Below are 20,198 nucleotides of genomic sequence, written 5' to 3'. Positions count from 1 at the left end.
TTATCTGCATGAGACACGTGCTTATCAACTCATGTTTGTCCACACTTTTGAAGTTTTCAAGTATGTGCTTAAAACATCTTAGTTGTATACTTGTAAACATCACTGCTCAACATCCTATGAGTGCTAGTTAAGTGGCAGTAGGGGGAGTGTTTTGAGGGGTCGTATTCTGGTTCCTGTATGTCTAGAAGGGGATCATTTCTTTCTTTCTTTCTTTTTTTGTTTTTCCATTGTGCAAAGGCTTCATAGCAACCTTTTTTGTAATTCATCCTCCTTGCTAACCAACAGTGAACTTAATTGTCCTTGATTACTGCTGAATCTCAAAAGAGCTGTTATGTTCCTGAAATAATCCTGGCATTAGGAACTTGCAACTCGTGTGTCTGAAGTATTCTAAGACAATCATAGGAGATGTGTACAGCTGCTGTTGAGACATGAAAATAGAGGGAGATGAAAGGGGCACAAAGCTGGATTGTCTCTGAATGAGCTAATGAAAACAAAGACAGAGCCCACCTGTAATTGTTGGATTTAAGTGGGCATTTAAATCTAGAACTAGAAGTTTGAAAATATGTTCATTGAATTTATCTTGAGACTGGAAGCAGCCCACCAACACTTAATAGTTCCTTTCCCCCTCCATATTGGTAGAGGAAATATTAGTAAGCTTCTCATTATTTTTTATTTATTAAATTTGTATACATCCCTTAATCCATAGATCTCAAGGCGGTACCCAACATAAAAATGCAAGATAAAAAACACAAAATATGTAATAAAACAAAAAGTCCCACACAAACCAATAAGCTCTACAGTTTTGTAAAAGCTGAGTGTGCTGCTTGCAACTGTCGCTCATCCTTTGTGCATCAGCTGTTAGCTGCTTGGTAACATTTTCAAACTCTGAATAATATTCAGCTGTTCTTTTGCTCTTGTTCAAGGGTAAGGAAACATGCATTTCCTTTTCGATCTCATTTTGGTTTAGTTTGTGAGCTTATGCTGAAGGCAGGTGCCAATTTAACAAAACAATGCTGTCAGCAGGTTTCCTGTGCTGTCGTCTTTCCAAAAAGTTGTTTTGCTTCTGGACAAGATAGTTTTTAAAAATAGAAACAAATCTGAATAGTGCCTTACAAATGGTGTTCCGAGGAACTTTGTTTAGTTGTTCATGAATGAGAAGATCAGTAAAATTGTCTGTTACTGTTCTTTCCCTCTTGAGTATATTCTGTGGCCTGATCTCTGCACAAGAAATGGCTTAGGATCAGGATATCGAAAGAATTGCCTCCTACCTTATGAGCCTTCCACACAGTTCAGATCAGGGGAAGAGCCATACCTCAGTGGTAGGCCATCTGCCTTGCATGCAGAAGGTTCCAGGTTTGATCCCTGGTGTCCAAGTAGGACTGGGGAAAGCTCCTGTTGGAGACCTAGAAGAGTCACTGCCTAACTATATATATATAGGCAGTGCTGAGCTAGAGATGGGCCAATGGTCTGTTTTTGGTATATCCTATATTCCTGTCTGGGCAGAAGATGTTTCATGTCTCACTGCTCCCTGAAGTACAGTTGGTGGGAATACATATGACAGGACCTTGTCTGTTGCCTCACCTAGGTTGTAGAACACCCTGCCTTGGGAAATCCATTTTGTTCCCTCCTGGTAGCAGTTTGCTTGAAGCTGATGGTTCTGAGCCAGCAGGCCTTTGACGTACTGCTTATTTGAATTAGATATTGGTTTTTCTCCTCTCCACTGTGAAGTCGTGTTATCTGCAGCCGTTAAGTATTTTTTTACTGTTGCAAATTCCAGTGTTCATAGACTTTTTTTTTAAATGTAAGCCACCTTGGCTGTCTCTATTTGGGGCAAAGATTCAGGATATAAATATCTAGAATAACAGTGAAGGCCAACATCCCTGCAGCAGCAAACAACTTGACATGGGAAGGTAAAAAGTATTGAAATCGCTGGTGTGTGGTGTTGCCAAGGGTCATGAGAGCATCCCAGCTGCTTCCAGATAGAAATGCCAGCTCAGTTGCAGCCAGTTCGTTGCCCACCTGAGAGGCGGTTTAGGAAAAGACCTACTACAGGACTTGGTCAAATGTGTCTCTGTGGCCAGGGAGGGCAGTCCGAAGCTCCTGTTGGTTGGAAAATCCACTGTGCAAAGTTATTCTCAAGTTACTTGAGGCCTGGGAAGAGCATGCACCGAATGGTCATGCTTGAAACAGATTGATTATATTTTCATCTACTACAGTAGTTTGAGGATGTGTAAAGCACCGAAAAGTGTGTTCTTATTTTCACTTCCTGGGCTTGAGGTTCTTTATCTTTTTTAACGTGCCTGTGGCCTAGTTCTCACAGTAGTGGTAAACCTTTGTCTGCTGTAGCATTGCAAGTCTGCAGGTGGGGGCTTGCATGACTGAGTAAAGAGGAGCATTCACTCATGGAGGCCCCCACCTGCAGCCCAGACAGAGGGTTACCACCACCATGAGAAACAGGCTTAGTTTGCAGAGAATCCTCTGGTTCTTTTTAAGCTCTTGCTCAGCAGCTTGCTTTTCTGGAGGGCCACTTTGAGGTGGCAGGGGAGGCGATGGGCCATCACTTCAACCATCCTCCTCTTGTTCTGGTGTGCAGGTTGGGTCAGCTGACCCGGTGCCTTTCCCTCCACACCTCCTTTGCCTCTCGTTCTGCAATGGGAGGACCTGGTTTGCAGCTCTTAGGAGAAGATCTGGCCAGGGCCCCCCGGGTGCTGACCCATGTATTAGACCTTGGGTTCCAGCTCAATCTGCTGGCAGCCTTTCAATTCAGAGACCACTTCGTATAAGAGTCTTGCAAGTGCTTTCATAAAGCAACAGCGCTTTTTAAAATTATTATTAGCCTGCTAGATGCCTGCATTAGCCAGTTATGGCTTAACTGAACTACCTAATGTAAAGCTTCTTTGTCTGAATAGCCTTCCAGTGGTCTTACTGGCTATGAGCGACTTCAAAACTTTGAGCCTTAAAAAAAAAAAAAAAGGTTTGCTAATGTGGATACCACTGGTTATTATTCAGATTGCAAATGTTTAACCCAAGTATGGGTTGACTTAACTTGCTGTGTTTAAATTTTATGAAACCCCATTCAGCTGCTCAAGCTCCTCCCATGTAAAAAACTGAAGATGTGCTGCCAAGACCTGCCCCATTGCCGTGGAATCACTTACACAAGTGCTTCCCGAACTCCGTCCTCCCTCTGACCACTTGAAATTTGCTGGTTGTCTTGGCAGGCCACTTAGCTGTTTTTCCATCGGTTATAACAATTGCAATGTGCTGTGATAGATACTCTATATTTTAAATTGTATTTTTTACAGTTTCCTTTGTTTGTTACATTGTATTTTATTGCATTCCAATTTGTACTCCATATAACTCAAATTGCAACACAGAAACATAAAGCATACAAAATAAAAACAGCAGTAAAAACACAGTTAAAAAATAAAATGAATATTTAATGCGGGCTTGCCTTGAACCACCTGAATGAAGCTTTGGTGGTCCACTGAACTCAGTTCAGCTCTACAGAATGAAACTCTTCATGAGTTTGAGGATGACAGTCTGAAGCAGAGAGTCTCTTCTGCACATGGAGGCCTGCCTGTGCATTTTAAACCCTAAGGAGATTGAATAGATTGAATGGAGACGATCACAGTTAAGGCATGGTCCCAGTGCATGATCTGAAGACACCTGATGCAGCCAGCTAACTGAAGCTAATAAATCTAGGTCTGATCTTCATAACTGCCTTGCTAGATCAGATCAAGTTTCCCTAACTCCTGCAAACTTTGCAGAGAGTCCCAGCTGATCTAGTAGAAGCTGGTCAGTGGTCCCCCAGGATACCACAGTCTCTCTCCCCTGCTCTAGTCTAAACCATCCATTATCTACAACTGTACTGCTGTATGTTCCCATGAAGCATATTTCTCCGGTCTTGGTGCACAAAAGGCTTTCATTGCAGAGAATAATGTGAACTCTGGGCAGTGAGAGAAGTGGTTTTTGCTTCATTCATTAGCAAAATATGAATTTTAAGAGAAGAAATCCCTCCTGGAATAATGTCCAGAATAAAATTATGGCATAAGCTTTTGTGAGCTAAAGGCTCTTCAGTCATGTATCTGATTGTAATGGTTGTGAGGGGTTACTTGTGCGTAAATTGCCTTCGGTTTAGTTAGTTGCTTGCCCAACCATGCTTGGGGTCAGAGCTCTCCCTCCGTGACCTGTTAGTCACTTGCAGAATCCGTCAGTGGGCGTCTCTTAAACCTCTTCCAACATAAAAGCTGTTTGACCCCAAGTCTCCTCCTAAATTCCCTGCGCGGAACGCGTCTGCGCAAGTGAGGGGAAGGCAGGGGCGTGCCAGCGCTCTCTCCACTAGATTTGGGTGAAGGGTCTGGGAGCTCTGTCACCAATTCCTCCATCTCCCTCTCTTCCCTATTGGTGTTACACTGAATTCCTTCCCCCCTGCTGCTCCCCTCTCCAGCATCGTTTGGGAGCCCTGCCTCCGCTTCTCGCTCTGATGTCAGTTCCCTGACATGATTTTATATTATTTTAACTGATTTTAATACTGTATTTTTATGTTGTTCAAACTCACCCAGGGACCTTGTGGTGAAAGGCATGTAAGAAAATAATAATAATGATAGTAATAATAAACTGTACTGTACCAGTATGGCACTTACTGAAGTGCTAATTGGTTTGATACTGATAAACATCAGCAAAAGCTGAGATGTGAATAGTGCTGTCCTTTTTAAAGACCTCATTGTAAAGTGCTGGGAAAGAAGAGCTGACATAAGCCATGTACTAATTAGGAATGGACATAAAGACTTTTAAAATACCAAATTGATAATAACTCATATGAAAAACTCAGGAAGAAGAAATCCACTGTTGTCTAGAGTAGTTTTGGGACTCTAGTGAAATTTATAATTTTGTGTGTGCAGGATTCCACTATGTGTGTGGTGTTGGGGGTGAACTTGTAAGGTATGGTGCTTAAATGTGTTAGACTTGGACAGCAGACAGCTGAGCTCCCTGCACAGCCATGAAACTCACTGGGTGATCTTTGTATTAGTTGAACTGTGCTGACCAGCCCACCTCTCCCAGGGTAATAAATGCTGGCTTGAGCACATTGGAGGAAAGATGGGTTACAATTTGAGAAGCGATTAAAGGTTTTAATCACTAGAAGGGTTTTGGCATATGGTTTCTATTCATTGTAACCCCGTCTTTTTCCTGTGTACAGGTTAATGGTGCAATGTAGAAAACCTTTAAAAGTCTCTGATGAATTGGTGCAGCAGTACCAGAGTAAGAACCAGTATCTAGCAGCAATAGTAGCTGACCAGGAACCTGAAATGGATCCGTATGCATTTGTTGATGGAGATGAAGAATTCCCTTTTCCTGATAAAAAGGACAGGCAGAACAGCGAGCGAGAAGCTGGGAAAAAGCACAAGGTGAGTGAAAAGGTCTGGGTGAAGCCCAGCACCAGGGAATGAGGGACCAGGAGCATATGCAGAAACAGTAAGTGAGGAGCACACATGAGTCAAGAGGATGTAGAGCCTTGCAACTAGATCTGTAGCCCCAAAGGGATCACAGAGTAATAGAATTGTAGAGTTGGAAGGTACCCCGAGGGTCATCTAGTCCAACCCCTCCATTGCAGAAATCTCAGCTAAAGCATCCATGTGTGTCCTTGTGTTTCTCAAGAAGCAGTCTCGGTGCCTTGCCCCATGTCACACGGTCACCTGTTTATGATAAATGATAGGGCATAGGGAAGAAGAAGAGGAGTTTGGATTTGATATCCCGCTTTATCACTACCCGAAGGAGTCTCAAAGCGGCTAACATTCTCCTTTCCCTTCCTCCCCCACAACAAACACTCTGTGAGGTGAGTGGGGCTGAGAGACTTCAGAGAAGTGTGACTGGCCCAAGGTCACCCAGCAGCTGCATGTGGAGGAGTGGAGATGCGAACCCAGTTCCCCAGATTGCGAGCCTACCGCTCTTAACCACTACACCTCACTGGCTCTGGTAGCAAGTGATGGGGAAGAACTTTGCCAGAGAGCAAGTGCCTGTGAGAGTAGGCAATACCAGGCAGAAGGGACAACTATTACTCTTGTATCTGAAAGGCAACTGCCTGACTCTGTATAAGGCAGCTTTATATGTTAAATAACTCATGTGGTGCAGTCACATACTCATGCGACCTGCTGCCCCCTTTTGTTGTTTGCAGGCTGAAGATGGGACACCTAATGTTGGAGAGGATGCGATGTCACTTTTTAGCCCCTCTGTCAAACAAGGTAACACTGCTGTTTTGAAACACATGCTGTTTGTTTTAAAAACTGGATAGAACAAGTATGCATTGGTTTATTTGATGCTAAAGGTAAAGGGACCCCTGACCTTAGGTCCAGTCGCAAACGACTCTGGGGTTGCAGCGCTCATCTCACTTTATTGGCCGAGGGAGGCATGACTAAGCCACTTCTGGCGAACCGGAGCAGCGCACGGAAATGCCGTTTACCTTCCCGCCGGAGTGGTACCTATTTATCTGCTTGCACTTTGTGCTTTCGAACTGCTAGGTGGGCAGGAGCAGGGACTGAGCAATGGAAGCTCACCCCGTTGCGGGCATTCGAACCGCTGACCTTCTGATTGGCAAGTCTTAGGCTCTGTGGTTTAACCCACAGCGCCACCCGCGTCCCTCTATTTGATAGTAGGTTCTGTAATTAAACTATATCGTCTAAACTGCTAGAACAGAGTCCATTGGTGAGCCTTTGATCTCTCTCCTTTCAGCAATAGATGCCCAGCGTATTCCCCCTCACAATCGCACGGCGTCAACTAGTTTGTTTCATGAAAATGACCTGGTTGTCTCTTACACTGACCTTGACAATCTCTTCAACTCTGATGAAGATGAGCTAACAGTAAGTGGCTTGATAAGATATGTTTCATAGCTTCATATTGTAGTGGGGGTCAAGAAACACCACATGACAGCGAAGGCAGTGTAGAACTAAAAACAAGAAAAAAATGAACCAGTTTTCCTATTTGCAGTTTCTGAGCCATTCTGATAACTCTCCAATTGAACTGGATCTGTTTGTATAATCTTAAGCCTTGCCCTATAACTGTTGTCTGTAAAGTGAGTTGTGCGTTTTTGGGTTATTTGTTGACTTGAATGTGCAAAGCAGCTGAAGCAGAGTCAGTACCTTAGTAAGGGAACTGCTCAAATAGTATAGATTGAAGGAGGCAGTTTGCATAATAAGTCTTAGCCGAGAGTTGCTGAATGACAGACGTGCATTGTGCAAATGGGCTCTTGCTTCACACTTCATCTTTATCAGCCTCCTAAGTGAGGTCAGTGAGGCTGCTGACGGAAACAGCTTGCTTAGATGATCCATTGCCTGGATGATATGGGGCCCAGAGTTGCGTAGGAAAGTCTTCTAAACAAGTGCAATGTTTGTTTCTGTGTGCAACATTTCCTCAAATTTCAGAGGCTATGTTGAAATTTTAACTCAAATCCCCCTCTTTTTAACTCTGCAAATAATGTTTATCCTGCAGCATGATTTGAAGCAGATTCTGTTTATTTACTTGGCTATTTGGTTTTTAAATTTGTCAACTTTGTTGTTATTGTCTGGTGCTCTGATTTGGATGTTTAAAGTTGATTCGCATATACATTTTCTGGAAAAGTGAACTAAAATGGCTGGCACCCTAAGAGGTAATTTAGGCACACCCAAGGGCTTGAGCAGGCATTGTGAGCTTTTTGCCTGCTTTGAATCACAGGGCACATCCAATATAAGCTGCTTTTGAAACTCCTGCCTGTTTCTGAATTTACCCATGACATGGCACGGTTTCTAAAGTTGCAAAGTCATTGCTATTGATGAAGCTGTGCAAGACCTTATTTTATCCAGCGATAGCTGTGGAGTCAGTTTCTTTTATTCCTCTTCCCTCCCTAGCCTGGATCTAAAAGAATGCTGAATGGAGCAGATGACAAATCCAACTGCAAAGAGTCAAAAGCAGGAAACTTGGACCCTTTGTCATGCATAAGTAAGCTGCTTTCTTTTTCCTCTCCTTCCATGCCCCCCCAAACACACATACTTTGGGGGAACTTCTGGCTAGCCGCCCATGCCTGTTGTCATATTTGGGATGTGGCGGGATTGGTTGCTTGTGCAGTTGATCCCTCCAGAAAACAGGATTGAACTCCTGACATGTTGGCAAATGCCCAGGGAGTTTAATCCTGCTTGGTTCAGGTACACAGGAGATTTCCCTGCAGAGAATCTGCTCTCCATCTCTCACTGCCTCCCTGGCCAACTTTGATAGTTGGGCAAGACTACCCACCAGTCAAATTACCTTATGACATCATGATATCAGATGATTGGCAGGCAGGTGCGTCCAAGTCTGTCCACATGGTAGGGAGAGAGAAAGATCTGGCCTGCTGGGCCAAAAAAGGTTCCCCACTCCCTGCCCTATTCTTAGCCCCAGTTAGTTCAAATTGACATGTCTGAGTGTACTACTTCACAAACTAGCCTTTTTTTATTGTGTGGCTGCTGCTGCTGCTACTGCTGCTGCTGCTACAACAGTTAGCAAGCACAAGTAACATAGAAATGCTTTAAAAAAAAAAATTATTACGGTCAAAGACCAGTTCAAGACATTTATTTGCATTCTGTAACAAAATTGTAAAATAGTAACATTCAGAAGCCAGTGGGGAAGCAGTTTGGCTGTCTTGGGTTGTTGAAAATCTCTATAAAATTTACTGTTGTGGAATTCAAACTTGGTAGAAGCTGGGTGTGCCTAGCTCACTCCAGAAAACAAGTATCACATTTCAGATGTTGGTTGATAACTGTCCATCTTCCTATGCTCATTTCGCCCCACTGGCTGCTTGTTGATAGTGAGTCACACACATGTTGGGTTGTATCTTTACCTATGATGCACCTACAGCTATCTTTCGCATCTCTTGGTCTTCTGTTCCTGCTGCACAGATATCCCCCCCTCCCCGCAATTCTGTACCCTTGTATGTAAACTACCTACTTGGGAGACCACTTCATGCAATATATTTTGAAGGGCCAAGCTTACACCAAACAGGTAGGATGAATCACATGGGAACTTCCCACACTAGAGTTCACAGTCCCAGTTTGGGGATTGGGGCACAAGGAAAGAGAACACTAGCAAGGGAAATATTAATGGAGTGTACATTTTTATCGCTAATGGTGTAGTTTGGGAATGTGCTGCAGGCAAGCATTTGAAGACACGATAAACTTGCGATAAATGAGAGTAGCTGTGATGTGTGAGCATCCCAACATCTCTCTCTTTCTCTCTCTCAAAATCCTTTTAAATCTAAACCAGGCACTGCAGATCTTCATAAAATGTACCCAACACCACCATCCTTGGAGCAACACATTATGGGGTTTTCTCCCATGAATATGAACAACAAGGAATATGGCAGCATGGACACCACGCCTGGAGGGACTGTCTTAGAAGGAAATGGCGCTACTGCTGGCGTTCAGTTCAGGATTGAAGTAGATGAGGGATTCTGTAGCCCCAAACCCTCAGAAATAAAGGTACGTTAAGTTGTCTTTATTACTGTTATTGCTATTATTTAATATATTCTTAATTTCAGGTAACAAAACATACCCATACAAAGAAAACAGGGCTTAGTAGTTGTACAGTTGTACAGAAAAATAGCAGCTGATGTCTGTAGTTTTAGACATTCCAAGAAAGGGAACCAAAGAAAGTGTCTCCTAAAGTTGATAAAGGGATACCATGTCTTACAGAACGACCAGTGAGAATGTTAACTTTGACCATTTTTTGAGCTTAGTTGTTAAATCTTCTATCAGGAAAGTAAAAGTATTTTTCCTAGTTTAGATAGATTCTTAGGTGTATACAGAGTTTCAGTCCACTTGTTTTGTGCCAATGAAGTTGTAGGTTTGGCAGGGTGTGTATACACATCAGCTCAGATTTGGTGAAGTTAACAGTGAACCCAGATATTTTGCCATTTGTAGCAAGTTGGTGCATAACAGCAGGTAATTAGATTTCAGGATCAGAAAGGAATATGTTCATCATCTGCAGACATATTGATAAGATGCTTTCCCCCCAAATAATTCAAAACCTTTACATCATCATCTGCTTTCAATGCTAAAGCTAAGGGGTTCCATGTTGTCTGTTCTCCTATATAATTAATCTTTTAAAAAATCAGGAATCTCTTTAAGGAGTTTCTCAATAGAAAAAAAAAGTTTATATCCAGGGGTCTAATTTACATTAGAAAGGTTTAGGTTTGAATATTCTTCATTGTATTCTGGTGATAACGGGGGCATGGTCTAAGATATTAAGAAGCTGAGAGATAAGGCCTTCTGTGCTTAATAAATAATCCAATCTGGTACAATTTTTGCACCTTGCTGACATATGTGTATAGTTTCTTAGTTCTGCATTGGCTATGCACCAAGCATCAAAGTAGCTGTGTTTATGTAAAATGTTATAGAGGGATGTTTTAAACGAAGGCAGTTTCCACGGGTTTTGTGATAGGTGAGAAGTTCTGCTTTTATCAAAATAATAATTAAGTACAAGATTTAAGTCACCACCTATTACCACCTCACCTTGTATAAATGAGTGCAGTATTGGAAAAGTTACATCCAGAAATTGTTATTGTTGGGTATCAGGTACATAAATAGAGCATAATGTCAGCCAGGAGTTCTCTATCAGACCCTTGAGGAAAATAAATCTTCCAGTGGGATCACTTAGTATATCTCTTAAATGAAAATCAAGTTTGGGAGAAATCCAGATTGCTGACCCCCTACTTTTGGAAGAACCTTTTGAGGGGTACCAATTTCCACCTCCACTTGGGAGGAAGGATTTTATACAAGTATTGTTTTTCTTTTTCTTTTTTATGTGTCTCTTGTAAAAAAAAATAAGGTCTGGGTTATCTCACTTTAAAGCAGACCATACCCTTCTTCATTTAATTGGTGTACCCAGGTCATTTACATTCAAAGTTATTGCAGTTAAGTGTGGCATTATAAGGTTAATTTAAAATTATGCAGCATATACCAGGGATGATACTACTGAAACTGCCAAGATTGTTTCAGGGTACTTAGCCAAGATCTTTAAAGCTAAATCTAAAGTTCCCTGATTTATTCAATGGTGGCTATCTATTTTATATATTGTATGCGTTTGGATTATCAATGTATGTGGATGGCTTTGTATGATTTTATGGTTTTACTGTTTTAACTTAATGCCACTAAAGCAGGGGTAGTCAACCTTTTTATACCTACTGCCCACTAATGCATCTTTCTTGATGGTCAAATTTCCTTACCACCCACCAGTGCTCGATGGAAAGAGGATTCAACTTGTGCCGTAGAACCTCCTACCACCCACCTACAATCCTGAAACACCCGCTAGTGGGCAGTAGGGACCAGGTTAACAACCCCTGCACTAAAGGCTAGTTAAAAAACCAACCAACCGGGCAATAGATGTATTATGCATCATAGTAATTTCAGTGTTATTACCATATTCCATCAGCAAAAATACAGATGCTCTGAATTTCAAAAGGAATTAACTTCAACATTCAGACTCCTGCCTCCCCCTCCCTAATCCCTCCAACCTTCCCAACATAATAATCCCTACACCTGTGGTTGGGAGCAGAATAGTCCCTCTTTCGTTCATGAGCCAAATGCTTAGGTGAAATTGGGGAAACATAAACATTAGCCCCCTCCCCCCAGAAACAGAACATGTTTTACATGGTTATATTACAGACAAAAATAAAAGAATAATAGCCCAATTCATGCCCATTTTGGTAACAGAGCTCATGACTCTTGGTCAAACTTAGGTGAAACAAAGTTGATTGTTTCAGTGGGACCCCAGGCAGAGAAGAAGCCCTCAGTATGTTGTTTTTGCTTTTTTTGCAGGGTTATTGTTTTTTTACTTCTTTCTCTCCCCCCCTTTCTCCCCCCCCCCCATCTGCTGCCAGCCTCCTCCTTTGAGTTCTGTGTCTTCCTCTCCACTGCCTGCTTTTCTCAGTTGTTTGTCTTCATTTGGTTGCAGTCCTGGTTGGTTTAATACTTTTTTAGCTTGCAGTTGTGTGAAGGTAGCTTTAGTTACGCCTTCATAAGTTATTAGGTGTTTGAATGGGTAACCCCACCAGTACCTTATGCTTGCTTCACAGAGTTCTGTAGTGTAAATTTTAAATAGCTAACCAGGATAATTCTGTCCTGAACCCCAGCTGATAAGAATCTGCAATACCTGTATCAAACCTTTCAGATCATGGTTTGTTTGGAGCAAAGGAAAAACCAATCCACATTCTGGATATAATGCTAAGCCAAGGATCGTAGTTTGTTTTTCCTGCTAGCAGGGAGAGGAACAAAGTGGGAACAATCTGCACGTTCATGGCTAAACCATTAACTGTGCCATATTGTGATGTGCAAACACACCCAGTATAGACTCAAAATGAGCTTCTAAGCCCAGATCTGGCCCATGTATTATTCTACTTGAACTCAAACCATCTCCCCTGATTCATAGCCCAGAGGCAGCAAACCAAAGGGACAACTGGCTTTTCTTTTTCTGACTATGCGTGTTAGCTCTTCATTTACGCTTTTCCTTTTTGCTTCTAGGATTATTCCTACGTTTATAAGCCTGAGAACAGCCAAGCTTTTGTGGGGTGTTCCATGTTTGCACCATTGAAGACTCTACCAAGCCAGTGTCTCCAGCCCATCAAGCTGCCGGAGGAGTGTGTTTACCGGCAGAGCTGGACTGTTGGCAAGCTGGAATTGCTTCCTCCGGGGCCTGCAATGCCATTCATCAAAGAAGGGTATGTGCTTGTGTGCGATGTTTTGTACTGCAGCTCCCATCATCCCTGGCAGCTGGTGGCTCTGGAAGGGGCTGATGGGAGTTGGAGTCCAGCAGCATCTGTTGCCCTATGTTACCTCTCTAAACTTGTTGCCATGTGCCGTTGTATCTTGATTGTTTTGTCCTATTACTGGCAGTGATTCCCACTGTTTGTCTGCTCAGATCCTTAAAAAAAAGATATTCTAGAGAACGTACTACTTAAAAGCCTTGGGTAAAGATATTTCTTTTCTCCCCCTAGTGATGGGAGCACTATTGATCAAGAATACGGCCCTGCCTACACTCCACAAACACATACGCCCTTTGGAATGCCACCCAGCAGTGCCCCACCCAGTAACAGTGGGCCTGGCATTCTCCCTTCGCCTTCCACCCCCCGTTTCCCAACTCCTCGGACACCACGGACTCCAAGGACTCCCCGTGGGGCTGGTGGGCCAGCCAGTGCTCAAGGCTCAGTCAAATATGAGAATTCGGACTTGTATTCACCAGCGTCAACGCCATCAACCTGCAGACCGCTAAATTCTGTTGAGCCTCCCACTGTCCCTTCTATCCCTGAGGCCCACAGTCTCTACGTCAACCTCATCCTCTCTGAATCGGTGATGAACCTCTTCAAAGACTGTAACTTTGACAGCTGTTGCATCTGCGTCTGCAACACAAACATCAAAGGTGCCGATGTTGGAGTTTACATTCCAGATCCAACACAAGAAGCCCAGTACAGGTGTACCTGTGGCTTCAGCGCAGTGATGAACAGGAAGTTTGGAAACAACTCTGGATTATTCCTAGAGGATGAGTTGGACATCCTAGGCCGCGGCTCGGAATGTGGCAAAGATGTGGAGAAGCGCTTTGAGGCCCTCCGCACGGGCTCTGCTGAGCATGGCGGGGGATCGAAGGAGGCTGACAGGCTGCCTGATGAGCTGATACTCTTGCTGCAAGACCAGTGCACCAACCTGTTCTCGCCATTTGGAGCGGCTGACCACGACCCCTTGCCAAAAGCTGGAGCCATCGGCAACCTGGTACGCGCTGAGGAAAGGGATTGTTGTAATGACTGCTACCTTGCGCTGGAACATGGGCGCCAGTTTATGGACAACATGTCGGGAGGGAAAGTTGATGAAGCACTTGTGAAGAGTACTTGCTTGCACCATTGGTCAAAACAAAATGGTAAGTGTTTGCAGTTGTTGTGTGTCTCCCCCCCCCCCCCCCAATAATGTTTTAAATTTCTCACCCTATATAAAACGTGGACTTAAAAGGGATCACTTAGTTGATTTACCATAAATTGCAAAGAATGGGTAGCTTGCTTGGGTGCACTAATTATACCTAAAATATCTGGAATGCCAATTATTTATTATTCTCTGGAACGGGGTGGAGAACCTGTGGCTCTCCAGAAGTTGCTGGACTACAGTTCCCATTGTAGCTGACCACTGGCCATGCTGGCTGGGACTTATGGGAGGTGTAGTCCAGCAGCAACTGGAAGCCACAGTTCCCCATGCCTACCCTGGAAGATTCAAAGTTTTGGCTGCTGGAGAAATGTCTGTCTATCTCTTTGATGTAGGCCGCTAAACATACACATGATTGCTTGGCAGTATGTTGTATTGCAGTTGCGATCAATTAAGACCTCTTCATGGTGAATGTGAGGGAATTCCGGATACTCTGATTTTTAAGGAAACTGAGAAATACTTTCTAAATTTAGAGCAGGGAGAGATCTGCCCCTGGGCTGCAGGAATAACTTTTCCAGGATGGTAGAAAATATTATCATTCAGAGATCAACCATCCATCAGAACATGCCTTCAGAACCTATTTATGTGTCTGTCCAAACATATCACATAAAAGCATAAAAGGCCCATACCAGAAATAATTGAACCACCCATATATTTTAAGTTAAACTCATGTGAAGCATATTGTTTTGTAATTAGAAAAAGAGGTATATAAAGGTGCAAAATAAAAATATGAATTAGGTGGGACATTTCAAGTTGACCTAGCTATGGCTGTGCTATATTACCTGCCTACTTTGCAAGTTTAGTGTGCATACGATGTATTTACTTTGCTATATAGCATATTTTAAGGAATCTTTCTGTGCAGGTATCTGTTCAGGATGTTGGGTAACAAACACTCTGAAGCAAGCATATACTCCTTAGTTTTAGGGGGAAATTCCAAATATTTTGAAAGTTAAGCACCCCATGTGCTTTACTTGGTTTTTGGAAGACTGAAATTGAATATTTCAGTGACAAGCCATATGCTGCTTTTAAGTGGAGTTGTCAACCAGTTGAAGAATTTTTAATTTGTTAATCATTTCCTTTGAATGGGTTGATTTATTTAAAAATTAAAAGCAAATGGTGTTTTTACTAAGATGCCTTTAGAGGTGAATAAGTGAATGCACCTAAAAAAATAAATAAATTGTGCCCTTAACTTGTAGTTTCCCAGTGTTCATCAACCAAAACTGCTTAGAGTTTGCATCCCTCATTTTAAACTAAACTAACCAAAGCAGTGTACAATAAAATATATAGAGAATTTCATAGCAGTGATGTGTGTTGTGTTCTCTGAGCACAGATAACTTCATGTATTTAATGTACAACACCTGGAGCTTAGAAATGCGTTGTTGATATGTATAGATTGTGACTAGGACACTACTTTGCAACCTCTTTGAACTAACTTTGGTTGTTTCAGTTGGAGACGTGAGCATGCAATGTTCTCAGGACATCCTTCGCATGCTGCTCTCACTTCAGCCTGTCCTCCAGGATGCAATTCAGAAAAAACGAACCGTTCGCTCTTGGGGAGTGCAGGGTCCTCTCACGTGGCAGCAGTTTCACAAAATGGCTGGCCGAGGCACTTACGGTAAATGTTGTCCACGGATCAGTTTCTTTCATTTATTTCTGTGTGGAGAGGGGATCATTTTTAAACTTTCCTACCCTTTCCTAGTGCATGGGTGGAGGGAACTCAGGAAGTAGTAGTATGTTGAAATCTCATTTTATGCTCTGTGGTTTTGGGAGGTTATGATGCACTCTTCTTTGGGTTGAATTTTGGTCATGAGTTGTTTATTTTGGAACTCATGATAGGCTGGAAGGATAGGAGAGTAAGAAGGAACATTTATAGAGATGCTAGACATCAAGACCAGAGAACTTTAAAATTGTATCCTATCCTTTCAGTACAATATAATCAACCATACAGCCACAATCCAGATGTTGTACAGTGGTACCTCTAGTTACGAACTTACTTCATTCCTGAGGTCCGTTCTTAACCTGAAACTGTTCTTAACTAGAGGCGTGCTTTTGCCAGTGGGGCCTCTTGCTGCCGCTGCACCGCTGGCATACGATTTCCATTCTCATCCTGGGGCAAAGTTCTCAACTCGAGGTAACTCTTCCAGGTTAGCGGAGTTTGTAACCTGAAGCGTTTGTAACCTGAGGTGTTCGTAACTCGAGGTACCACTGTATTCTGTCCCCCCTTCCGTGTTTCCAAATAAGAAGAAACTCCTAGGTAGAAGTGGATTTCCATTTCAGATTTGGAAGAAAAGTATGGTTACACCCAGTTTGCCCAGGTAGGGCATCATGGGCAACTACGATTAAGGAAAACTTCTAAGTAAAGGAGGGAATTGGTGTATAGAAGGGAAGGATGTGGGGTGTGTGAACCCATAGTGTATTTCTGATGGTGATATGGCAGTGATGTCTGAATTGAGCTATGGAGTCTTACTGTGAATCTTCGTTTGTGATCCTTTTGTACCTATCGAGGGCTTCCTGAGTTCTCCCAAGATGTAGGAAGCAAACTTTCATCCTTCAGCCCAGTACTTTGGATTTGTTTGGATGAGGGAAGCCACACTTGCTGCTTGATTTGTTTACATGCCAGTCCCCAATTTTGCACTAGAAATGTTTGGAGAGTATTTTACAGATCACTACTTAAGACCTCTGGCTTTAGACTAATTTGCAGGATTTTGCATATTGGTATCTTTGTTTAACTCCGTGGACTTCCAGCTTTTGTTTTCAGGGAGCAGAGTAGTAAAAAAGGTAGATCGGATGGGACAGAATGGACCAATACTGTTTTGATGGCAGTACTAGGAGTGGCTTGAGAATTAAACTTGCTCCAGAAGACATCTGGCATCTCATTTTTCTCTTGGCAGTTGCTTCCCTTGAATCTGGAAGGGGGTACACTGTTGCACTCCAGTTCCATTCTAATATATGGAAAAAAATGTCCCTTTCCTTGTCCAGGAACTGATGAGTCTCCAGAACCACTGCCCATTCCAACTTTTTTGTTGGGATACGATTACGACTTCCTGGTGCTGTCCCCATTTGCCTTACCGTACTGGGAGAGGCTGATGTTGGAACCCTATGGATCTCAGAGAGACATTGCTTACGTTGTGGTGTGTCCAGAGAATGAAGCGCTGCTGAATGGAGCAAAGACGTTCTTTCGGGATCTCACGGCAATATATGAGGTAAGGGAATATGAGAAGGAGGCCCTGCGTGGAGTGCTCCAGAAAGAATCCTACCCCCCCCCCCTTTAATGGTGCCATTTATCAACTTTGCATTCCAGCTGACACTTAAAACCTCCTGCAGACCTTATCTCAACAAATCAGCTAAAATGGATGGTAGAAAGAGATAAAAGGCTCATCTCCTTTTAGCAGGGCTTCATTTAAGTAGCAGTTTCCTTATCATGCAGATGCCATCAAGTGGTTAAATTATGTACTGCCCTCCTGCATTTAAGGCTACATACATTGTTAACTCCAGGTTACTGAATCTTCCCTGTGCTCCTGCAAGGTGCTGTCTGGCCATTATTCCAAGGCATTGCCAGTCTTACCCTGCATTTAACAGAAGCCAAAGAAAAGAGGATGTCGGTATATTTGAATCCGTCAAATCTCTGATTAGCAACTAGCTTTATGGCAAGGCTGTTCTGAATACGCTGGCAAGCCAAAATTACTTTATCTGAGTGTGTGTGTGTGTGTGTGTGTGCGTGTGCGCGCGCACACACACACATACACACACACACACACACACACACACACCTGGCCCAGCTCAAGGATTTATAATGTTTTTAAAAAGAGCTTACTTAATGTAACAGGGTAGCTGCGCTGCATTTTTAGACTAAATCTTGTTAGGGTAAGAGGGTGGTCTTTTGACACCCAAAACGTGTGTTTCCAGAGCCAACCCTATTCCGGCGATTGTAAGGTATTTTTAATTTTAAGTTGTTGTAACCCACCCTGAGGCCTGCTGGTGAAGGGCAGGCAATAAATGTAATAATAGCAATAATAATTGTTAAAATTAGTATGCGCTTCCACGTTGATGCTTTCAGGAAAGAAGAATAGTACTAGTCTGTCTCTCCTCATCCCAGAGTATTATTAAGGCGTTTTGCAAAGACCAGGCCATTACTTTGCAGAGAAGAAAAGAAAAGAAATAAAATCCCATTAAAAAAGCAAAAAAGATCCAGTCAGAGTCAGTGTGAATAGTTCTCTCTTTCACTGGCGGTTCAGTAGCAGATTTGAAACATTTGCTGAAAGTATGGCCACTTTCAAAAGGAGACTCCAGGGTCAAGCCTGCTGAGTTGAAGTACATTGGCAGATTTCACACCATCCAACTCAGGTTCAGTAGAGAGTAGGAGTGGCTCAATCACTTCTTTTGGTGTGTGTTTTCATCTTCAATTGCCAATTCCTTACCAGTTGGGACTTAGTCACACCTGCACTGATTGGATCATTCATTCTTTTGATTTAGTCTTGTTTTATATTGACATGCCGTTCCTGAAAGGATCATGCTTTTTTTTTTTTTTAATACTAGGTCTTCTGACTTAATTTTTTGACAACTCTCCCCTCCTTCTATCTATAGTTGGGGGAAACTTGGTATCCATCAGGCAAAGTGTGCTCTGGCCCACTAATTTGCTGTTCTTTGGGTGCCATGAGGCTACTTTTAAAAAACCCGTAATCCACTGTTTTTGTGGGTTAACCTGCAATCAAAATGCTTGAGATTATTAAACTTTATGGAGACTGTTGAATAAACTGTAGGGCAAACATATAAGGGTACTGAATCATGTCTTTCATAAGAAGAATGTCCAAAACAACAGTCTTTTGATTTTGCTGCATCCTTCTAACATGGCAGCCTCCCTGGAAGAACAGTAGAGGCATCTTTTTGTGGCAAGCTTCATGACGTTATGCCTTGTAGCTTAATTTATACCATGGGTTGCTAATCTGCAGCACAGGCGGCAGCAGGGAGCTGTGGTACTTACTCCTCAGGTCCAAGTTTATTTGCCTTGGCTGCGAGCCAGAGCAAAACTCAAGATGATAAAAGGACATTAAAATAACCTCAGTGTGTACAGATTGCAGATTCACACAAGAAGCCGGGAAAATTTTTTCTCATATTACGATCATAACAGAAAACGATGACTGACCTCAGGGGGTCAACTCTGCAGTCTCTTGCTTGAGGATGATAGAATTGTAGAGTTGGAGGGAACCCCAAAGGCCATTTAGTCCAACCCCCTGCAATGCAGGAATCGCAACTGTAGGTGTAGCCGGGGGGGGGGGGCAGGGAGACAGCTGCCCCCCTAAATCAAGTAAGTAAATAAAAATACTTAACTAACTGACCAGTCATGTCACAAACAGCTCAGTTTTGGGCGCCCTCCTCCCAAATAAATCTTGGCTGCGCCCATGATCTCAACTAAAGCATCCATGACATATGACCATCCAGCCTCTGCTTAAAAACCTCCAAGGAAGAAGAGTCCACAACCTCCTGAGGGAGACCGTTCCACTGTTGAACAGCTTGAAAGTTCTGGGGGAGATTTGACAGCTGCATCAGAGCAAAAAGCTGCAATGTTTAGTTGAAGCTCTTTGCTGCTATTTGTCAACAAAGATTCCAGTTTTGGGCACTTTTGGGACAGGAGCAGTGAATGCCATGGATCTGGAAAAGGCATACGGATCTGGGTACTCTTGCCTGCTTTCTGGAGGCAAAACTACATTGAGATTTATTGTCTTCTAAACTACGTGCAAAATTAATAAAGAGCATTTAAAAACCAAAACCAAAAAAATGCATTGAGGTGCTGTGGGCTTCGTGGTGTTCTGCCCAGTGCATTAAAGCGACACTGTCCCATATGTTAGACTTGCGGTCCACTTGTCAAAATATTTGTCCACTTACCATGTTTGGTTCCTGCTTCTTCTTTTGCAGTCCTGCAGGCTTGGCCAGCATCGACCCATCTGTAAACTGTTGCCTGACGGGATCATGAGAGTCGGATCTGCTGCTTCAACCAAACTTTCTGAGAAGTCTGTCGCTGAGTGGTTCTCCCAGGCAGCTCACGCCAACAGCGAATCATTTTCCAGACTCAAACTGTACGCTCAAGTCTGCAGATATGATTTGGGTACGTTCCCCCCACCGCCTTCCCCTAATGCAAGGATAGCCAACATCGTGCCATCCAGGTGTTGTTGGACTCGCCCCCCATCAATTGTAGTCCACATAGCTCCTGGTCCAGGATATTGGGAGTTATAGTCTAGT

At 43.0% G+C, this 20,198-nt stretch overlaps 1 protein-coding gene across 1 annotated transcript in view; it reads left to right on the top strand.

Annotated features, from left to right (window-relative positions):
* The window catches only part of MED13 (mediator complex subunit 13), a 99,894-nt gene that overhangs the window by 64,446 nt on the left and 15,250 nt on the right, over positions 1-20,198 (top strand). Inside the window, exons 10-19 of the mRNA XM_028708479.2 lie at positions 5,198-5,405; positions 6,173-6,239; positions 6,727-6,854; positions 7,878-7,968; positions 9,265-9,479; positions 12,519-12,715; positions 12,992-13,905; positions 15,409-15,576; positions 16,941-17,164; positions 19,875-20,064. Coding sequence (XP_028564312.2) covers positions 5,198-5,405; positions 6,173-6,239; positions 6,727-6,854; positions 7,878-7,968; positions 9,265-9,479; positions 12,519-12,715; positions 12,992-13,905; positions 15,409-15,576; positions 16,941-17,164; positions 19,875-20,064 — 2,402 coding nt within the window. The remainder of the gene's footprint in view (positions 1-5,197; positions 5,406-6,172; positions 6,240-6,726; positions 6,855-7,877; positions 7,969-9,264; positions 9,480-12,518; positions 12,716-12,991; positions 13,906-15,408; positions 15,577-16,940; positions 17,165-19,874; positions 20,065-20,198) is intronic.

The sequence above is a fragment of the Podarcis muralis genome, chromosome 15, assembly GCF_964188315.1.
Source record: "Podarcis muralis chromosome 15, rPodMur119.hap1.1, whole genome shotgun sequence".
Taxonomy (NCBI): Eukaryota; Metazoa; Chordata; class Lepidosauria; order Squamata; family Lacertidae; genus Podarcis; species Podarcis muralis.
This window is presented reverse-complemented; position numbering and strand designations above follow the sequence as displayed.